Consider the following 8,822-nt stretch of genomic DNA (forward strand, 5'->3'; position numbering starts at 1 on the left):
AAAGAAAGGCGTTTATATCATAGCTACTTGTGTTGCGTTGTTTTTTTCTTTTTTTACGTGGGCACAACACCTTCAAACACTGACATTTGACTAATTTAACCCTTGTGTTGTCTGTTGGGTCTAGATGACCTGGTGGATGATAATTTAACTTTTGTGTGTGTGTGCCTTCCAGATGTAAACCTGCTACAATGACACTGGGTGTGTACGAAATGCGAAGGACCGTTGGAGGGTTAAACCTGTCGTCGTTGTAACATTTTTTGTACACATCTGTAGCTTTAGCATCAGAAAAACACTGAAAGTTCCATGAAAACTTAAATAATTTATTTACCACTGGAGCACCACAACGATACTGTGTTACAATACAGCACAGTGGATCACAATATCATTATTGTCATCATCACCATCATCATAATAATAAAAAAAAAAACAACAACAACAAATACACAAAATAACAGCTCTATCGTGAAAGAGTCGGTGCCTAGCTCTTGTTTCCTGCTATCCAGAAAGTCCACTGGCACTAAATGCCCACAGGGCCAAGGGTCAGGGTCAAGGTCAGGGACGGGTCGCCTACATCAACATTTAAAAAAAGGAAGAGGAAGAGGAAGCAGCAGGGGCCAAACTAACTAAGATATTTTAAAAGACAAAATGAAAATCAGCATCAGTGCAATGTTTTTTTTTTAAATTAAAGAACGAAAACTGTGACTCTGCGGGTCGACTTCTTCAGCTGCAGCAGGTCAAACCAAAGATCACTGCAGAAGTTGGCTGCTGAAAGTTGGATACACTGAGAACTATCTTTGGCTCCGTGAACATTTGGTGAAGCTCTTATCTCCACTTCATTAACACCTCCTGGAATCTTTCATCGCACTCACTTCCAACATTGTTTCTCCAAGCAAGGGTCCATCAGCACTTTCCAAAATACCACATCTCTCTCCTCTGAATCCACAGTCGTCAGTTAGTGTGACCAGGCTCTGCAGCTGTGCTTTATGACATAACAAAACTGTTTTTTCCCACCTTCCTTCCATGCTACTTATTATAGTAAATGAATACATATGGCATTCTCCGTCAGTTCTGTGAATCGTCAGTTATAGTAACTGTTCTAGATCTCATCAGTGTGAACTTGATGACCTGAATCCAACATTACAGGAACCTACAACCAAAGGCATGAACATAAGTATCTTAAATGGATGGAAAAATATACAGAGCAAAGACAAAACAAAGTGATGGAAACAGTGACGGGCAGATGCTGGGGCAGATGCTGGGGGCAGATGCTGGGGCAGATGCTGGGAGCTTGGGGAGAAGTTGTGGGGCAATGATATATTTTTTTCAGGACTTATTTCACATATAAACACTTATCATTTATACTTCCAGTGTTTGCCTTACTCTTGTGTCTCTTGTGTGACAAGTGTGTGAGGTGGTGCATGTTGCCAGGGCCCTTAAAATTCCAAAAGACATACTGTGCCTATGCAAAAGCTGTTTCTGTCACTGTCACATGTATGTATGTGTGGCTGTATGTATGTGTGTGTGTATGTATGCTGTCCTTAATATAAGCCTCTGATACCACCGCCCCTTCTTATGTTTTATAGTTTTTTGTTTCTTCAAGTTACGATTCTGCTCATGAAGTTCATCCCAAAGTCTGTTCTGAATTACTGCAGTGACCTCGATCTGTGACGACATTAATCCAAGAAATAAACAGGATCTTCCCGGGGTTCTTCAGTTGTTCTTGATGTGATACTTTCAGTGTGAATACTCTCCAAATGCAAGTTCATCATAAGCTGTCATTAACTGGACTAGCCTTGAATTACTGCTGGGCTAATGTTATACAATGTCTTATTTAAATTTTATTTACTGTTTGTTTGAGTTCCTCTTTTATCCTTTGACAAATCTGTGTTGTTTATGACCAGTGTTTGGTTGGCTCTGTTTTATTGGCAAATTTCTTTTATTTACTTATTTTTAATGTACTTTCAGGTACCTTTTTAGTGGGCAAACTAATTTGTAGCTAGTTTCAGATAAACAATAGGCAAACAATTTGAAATAATGTCCAATGTGACTCTATTGTCTGTGCTATATAAAAATATTTCTATCTATGTCTAACAGTAAATTCCCTATTAGGAGAAAGTTTTACCCTTTACCTTTTTTTCTGGCACAGATGAACTGCCTTCCCAGTGCAGTGGTATTGAAGTATTTGCTGACATTAAAATATATAGTATCCTGTTATGTGTATACTTGTGTTCTACACACCACTGCTGAGGTGTGCCTGTGGAAAAAACACTGCTGCGTATATTGTAATGAATGAAAAAGACATTTGTGTGTATGTGTATGTGTATGTGTGAACAGAGTGTGTGTGTGTTTGCGCTGGCTTGTGGGGGCTTCTAGCTGCACTTGCAGGACTTGACCTTCATGTTGGAGAGCTGCTCTATTTTAGGGGTTTTGCCGATGTAGTAGAGGATGGTGAGGGGCTCCAGGTCCTGGGAGACACAGCAGGGTGAGGCAGAGGCTTCAGGGTTTATGGAATTGTAGAGGCCTAACACCTGGAGCACACAAGTGAAAAACACACTTAGAGAGTAACTCACAAATCCCTTGAACACTGCATGTCCTGCTCTGTTCTTTATCTGTAACTGTGGCCCTTACTCCGTACTGTACCTTAGTATGCTGGGTGTCGGCACTCCACAGATAAGGACACGCCCCGGCACAGAAGTTGGCCTCATATCCCTTTGGTTCATAGATCCACCTCCAGCCCAAGTCCTTTTTAAAATCGATGTAGAGTGAGCGTAAGCAGCAGTTGTCCTGCACATTTCTACAGAGAGGAAACAAAACATTCATTGGACAGAGTTGACAGGTTCACAACAACAGACAGAAAACCACTTCAACTTTTGGTGTTGGTGGCCACACAGCTAGCTGTGTATCGTCTCGTGTCCACTTTTTTTATTAATCATTTTTCTCTCTTTGTGCCAGGAGATTTGGTGAGCCACGTCTTTTGTTTGATTTTTCTTCCATTTCTGGTTGTTTTGCATGAGGCCCATCTCTGAAACTGCCTTTTACAACTGCGATTTTTACTGCTGGCATTGTTTGAGAGTTAGAAAAGTGGTGAGAGCAACTTCATGCGACTCCTGGATTCATACTTGGAGCAGTAGGCAGCATCCAGGGCTCTCTTGGATCGATGGCTCTTGTGCTGGGACTGAGACTCCAGACGGTATGTAGGCAGAAGCATGAGGAGGAGGTGCGGAGCCCGAGCGCTGTGTCGCCGCCTCTTATCACCACCATGAATGAAGCTGTCATCAATGCCTGGAAACATAGAAAAATCAATCAATACATAGAAAACCAAACTCTGCTGTCCTACGTGTTGATCTGTCTGGGATTTGAACCTTTGACCAGTGCACAGGAACGAGTCTGCCACATTTAAAACAAAATAACATAAATAAGGTTCATGGAGATAAAGTGGTACAAACGTTATCATTAATATTACAAATGAAAAACACTAATTAGTCATTAATAGACAGTTAATGCTGAGCCAGAAGGAGGCCTTCCATGAACCTAGCAAAGAGCAGTTTTCATTTCTAGTCGAGGTCATTAAATCGTCATAGAGTTATTGCTGCCCTGCCGCTGACTACTACGTCTAATCACAAACACACATGCTCACATGGAAAACGATGTGTAACCCTGGCTAAATTTAGAATAAATAAAAGTTAGAACAGGTGTCTTGGACAGTGTGTAACTGTAATTGTTGGCCCCTGATGCTAATTCAATTTTCAGCCTGATTTTCTGGTCCCACAGTTGTGCGAGTCAAGGCCAACTCGTCCTTGACCGGTGCGAGATTGGCAGGAGTTCTCTGCGAACGATTCTCTAAAGAGTTGTCGACGCAATCGTGGACTCAGACCAGATCAGATTTTCAGAAGTCTGGAAATTTGATCTTGGGTCTACAACTACAATTGTAGTCATCATTTGAACCCAAACAGGAACATAAAAGTAGCCTAGCAGGAAGGGCACAGTGATAAAGAGGGGAAAGGGTGAAATTAAATGAAAAAATACATGATTATAAACTTAGATCTAAGATCTACAAAACCTAGACCATATATTAAGTATGTATGCAGGGATTGAAGAAAGACACACCTTGATCTTCATCCCAGTGGTACTTTTTATAGTATATATAAGAAAAAATATTTGCAGTTTAAGCCTCATTTCACGTGCATATAATTCAGGGTAATAATAACTGGCTAATTGTATTGTAATATAATGGACGTAAAGATGTAAATCTCTCCATTAAACACAATTTAAACAGTTTAAGTCCAGTCAACAACCTTTAGTGACAGGTGGATCAGACTGACCTGCGAAACGTGCCTCCAGCTCCTCGCTCTTGTTGGGAATAATATAATTATTTGATGGTACGAACGTGCAGCAGGGACAATGCAGGCTGATTTTAAATCCACTGTTTCTGTCTGTGGAAAAAAACAAAACAAAGTCATAACAGATCAGTCCCAGAATGTAACTTACGACTGGTTGTCAGTGTTGGCAGGAAACACTCACCTCTGTGGTTCAGCCACTCACTCACTGCCTCTGTGACGTCAAAGGACAGCCACTCTCCCTCTGTCTGCGTTCGCACCACTTTGCTGTCGATGTATCGCTGCGTTGGCGATGTCAAGTCTTTGTGTCCTAATATCTATGGACAGAGCAAACGCAGCAGGGAAAATGAACTTATTTAGACACAGTGAAGCTGGAAAACATGGCACCATGCCTGGTGTGATCAGACGGACTGAAAACAAACTGGTAACTACCTGTTTAAACATTAAACATTAAAGACGACAAAATGAATCATCATCAAATTGGTTTTTTTTTTTTAGATACCACTATGTGTTTGTGTGTATGTGTGGGATGAATGTGAATGTGGTGAATGTTGTCCTGCCCTTTGTCCTGGACTGTCCTCTCCTCCCTCATACATCTGTGTTTGTGTGAGAGCGGTCGTGTTCAGAGCTGCTGTCGTCTCTCTGTCCTGATGTAACACAGCGTGGGAACTCACTGGTGCAGGATGATGGACAGAAAAACGGCCTAGAGTGACATCATGCTGCAGGACCTAATCACTAACACTGTACTTCAGTGTTTAAAGAAAACTGTGGCCACTGACCTCCTGTAATGAGCTGCAGCCTCATTATAACAACAGGACAGATATATTAGATATGTTCTACTGGAAAAATATTTAATCTGCAGAAATTCAAAAGATTTGGGAGCAAATGACATGTTCTCTTTAACAAGCCCAAAGCCGTTTTTTTTCACGTCCCACAGATTTGGCCTACTTTTCATGTGGAATGAAAGTCCTAAAAAGACCATTTAAAGTCGGCATCCTGATACCAGACTGCCAGGATCACTGCAGGCTTGGTCCAAATATGTCATTGAAGGTGTGGACTGCTTTAAGCTCTACAGCTGGGGTGTCACACTCATTTTGGTTCAGGAGCCACATGCAGCCTGATTAGAAGTGGGCCGGACCAGTACATAATAACATTAGTATTAAATGACATATAATTGGACAAAACATCAAGAACACAAAGTGTTTTCACTGCATTTCTTCACTTCATCAAGAGGGCTGGATTGAACCTCCTAGCCGGCCGGTTTTGGCCTGTGGGCTGTATGTTTGACACCCCTGCTCTAAAGTAACTTAAGTATTTCAGACTAAGTCTTGTTCTAATGTTACTGCAAACATTACTGCATGTACACAATTCCAGCTCCAGGTGTCAAACCAGAGTAAAGTCTACCTGGTAGAGCTCAATGCGCTGCTCAGAAACTCGAGCAGCAGGGTTCTGAAGACGAAAGATTCTGAGCTCAGCCTTCACCAGGTTGGACGCGTTCTTCTCCATGGAGGAGACATCGAATGTCAGCCGCCTGAAGTAGGGGTTGAGGTGTGTAGGAGAGATGACATCTGTGAACAGAAGAGAGGAAGAATGTTGGGATAAATACACACATTTGTCAGGTAGTCAGTGTTGAATACTGACCAACAGAATCTGCCTCAGTAAACAGAAGATAAAAATGCTATTTAACTACACCGTAGTAAGCATTTTAATGGTTTATAAAGTGCCAAAGCTATAGAGTAGTCTACAGTGGTTCATATTAAAACTTACAGTCTCAAAGCAGGAGCCCCCTCCAAACTCAAGGAAACCTCTAAGTTTAGCCAAAAAAAGAGACATTTTCCTTATAACAACAAAATGTTTTAGATTAAAAAAAAAAAGAAAATTCATAAAGGATTGAAAACAAAAAGAAAAGAAACCTTCATTACTGAACTTCTTCAGTGTTTTCCCGAACTGACAAAGTATTTTACACCGCTGCTTGGTAGGTTAGACTTTTGTTTGTCTTAACACAATGACATCACAATGACATCATCAGGCGGCATTTCTGTCGAAGTATTTAGGTCTAAAGAGACATTTCACAGCCATTTTCAGTGGGTTTTGTGCAGCAAGTTAACCAGGATTAGCAATAATCGGACATTTGTTTAGACAGATTGTACAATCGCAGCAGCAGGAGTGACAGGAATGAGACAAACAACTGCGTTGGCTTTAACAGGCATTTGACTGTCCAGCTTGAGTTCTTAGACCTGAATAGTAGTTCAGCAGTAGTCTAATTTATATGACACGATGTCATTACTGTTTTAGAACAAGTGTCTGGAAAATCTTTTCTAGCAGACACGATGCTACAGTAGCAAAAATCTAAATCTCAGCCTATATATATATATATGTACTGTATATATATATTTTTTCTTTCTTGCCTTTGGCTGCTGTGGGTAAATAAGGAGACACCACAGCCCCAAAAGCTATTTCACAGGTAGCTGTGAGGATCCTGAGACTTGGCTGCGAACTCCGCTCCTTCAGCCAGCAGCTGAATCACACAGTAAATTCCTCAGAAGACCAGAACCTGCTGCTGCGCAGCGTTTCCGCTGTCTGCTCGCTTACACAGATACTCAAAATCCACGTAGGATGTTCCTTTTTTCATCGAGCAAATGTAAGATTTCCCACTGACGTGATCAGGGTTGACTATAACAAGCTATACAGAGGCTATGGCCCATATTCTAGAGAATACAACATGCTGCAGTTCACCAGTTTGGCCTCAACATATTGGGGATTATTTCATATTTTTACATATTGATGTTAGCAAAGTTGTAACATCAACAGATTTGACCCAGGGCACAGGCCAAATGAAGGCAGCAAAGTAAACAATTTACACCTGCAGCTCTGCTCCAATAACACCAACCAGATGCCACATCACACAGGTTATATATAATCTGTAAGAATAAACCAAAGGATACCTGTGACAGTGGTGTGCCAAGACACAGTTCAGGACACAATAGAATATTTTATTTTGAAATTAAGAAAATGCTAACTTTCAATGGCTAGCTGAAGCTTTGTTTCCACTGAAGTCCCCAGAATTGCCCTCCCTCCCAAAAAGTAAAATCAGACAGAACAGTTACTACTGGGGGAGTATAGCAACATGTGTAACTAATGTGATTATTTTATTTTAAAAAGTATAGAACAAACTTATCGTAAATTAAAATCAAACAACACAGTTCAAAGTGCATCATAACTTCACATCACAGACTTGTTCGACTTTGTTTAATTCTTTTTTTTCATTTGTTCAACAAGTTCACACCAACAACCTCACAGCTGATGCTGCGGCACCTGATGAGTCGCCAGTTAACAGCTCACAGTTTGAGCAGCTGAAGCAGATGAGCCAAGACTAACGATGCTCTTTCTCATTTCCTTCCCATTCGTCAGCAGAGAAAGTCACACTTCCAGCTCCTGGAGGACTGGGAGTGTTTACACAAACTGCAGTCCGGCTCATGAATGAGCCCTCTGTGCCTCAACAAAACACTGGATGCATTCAGCACAGGTTCCGGGGAGGGTCAACTGCTGTGCTGACACATGCTGTGAACGGCAGACACACACATCAACTGTAGCCATGATGGACACTCACAAAGACGGCACAGTCCTTGGACTGGACCCTGGTCTGTTTTCATAATGGGGATAATTCAGATTAAATGTCACGGATTACAAAGACAGGCAGTGAGAGCATAAGGAGGGACAGACATTTGTTTTGGGTGTTGTTAGCTCTACAGACTTGAATAAACATAATTAAATTGATCTGAAAATGAATGATTTAATATGAGATAGTCTGAATCATAACATTTGAAGCTCTAACTCCACCTCTGGATTCTTGGAAGGCTAATAGTTAGGATCAGGACAGCTTTGCAGCTTTAGTAGTTTTCTAGCAACCAGGCTAACAGTGAAAGAACAGTTGTTTAAAGCTACTATAATAAAGCAGTGGTCGTTTCCAGGAACTGTGCCTGTAGTCTGAACATACAGTACATGCTAACCCGCCTCAGAGAACACACTGAGATAGAGTTTCCTTGAAATGCATTCAAGTGCAAGTTTTTAATAACATGATAATAAGCATTATTATATAAAGAGGAGGACCTGAGCCTCAGTGTAATGTGGTAAAGACTGTGTTTTGCTAACCATGCTGTCACCAGATAAGAACTGACAGACGAGGGAAGATGCATCACAGTCCAAAATAACACATCTACTACTAAAACCAAAAGACACCAAAATCAATTCATGCTTGCAAATGTGAGGCAAAGATCCCATCGTGCACTGCCACATTGAAAGTATAACGTGGACACACTATATATTTAAGTTATATTAAGTTGTAGAGAAGCTTCCACAGACTGAAAGGCAGAGATTGATTTGTAACCAAGATGTTATCAACTATTGATTTAGTGTTGAAAATATCAACCAATATAATATTTTCCCTGATTAGAATTGTATTATTAGTATTGTTCTCTTATTTCA

At 40.9% G+C, this 8,822-nt stretch overlaps 1 protein-coding gene across 1 annotated transcript in view; it reads right to left on the minus strand.

Annotated features, from left to right (window-relative positions):
• Positions 1-299: 299 nt before the first annotated feature.
• tgfb2 (transforming growth factor, beta 2) overlaps positions 300-8,822 on the minus strand; it is a 24,597-nt gene continuing 16,074 nt past the window's right edge. The window contains exons 2-7 of the mRNA XM_008323879.3: positions 5,742-5,905; positions 4,522-4,654; positions 4,323-4,433; positions 3,120-3,282; positions 2,641-2,794; positions 300-2,528 (exon numbers count right to left, since the gene is read on the minus strand). Coding sequence (XP_008322101.1) covers positions 2,370-2,528; positions 2,641-2,794; positions 3,120-3,282; positions 4,323-4,433; positions 4,522-4,654; positions 5,742-5,905 — 884 coding nt within the window. The 3' untranslated portion in view covers positions 300-2,369. The remainder of the gene's footprint in view (positions 2,529-2,640; positions 2,795-3,119; positions 3,283-4,322; positions 4,434-4,521; positions 4,655-5,741; positions 5,906-8,822) is intronic.

Source organism: Cynoglossus semilaevis, chromosome 13, assembly GCF_000523025.1.
Source record: "Cynoglossus semilaevis isolate Cse_v1.0 chromosome 13, Cse_v1.0, whole genome shotgun sequence".
NCBI lineage: Eukaryota > Metazoa > Chordata > Actinopteri > Pleuronectiformes > Cynoglossidae > Cynoglossus > Cynoglossus semilaevis.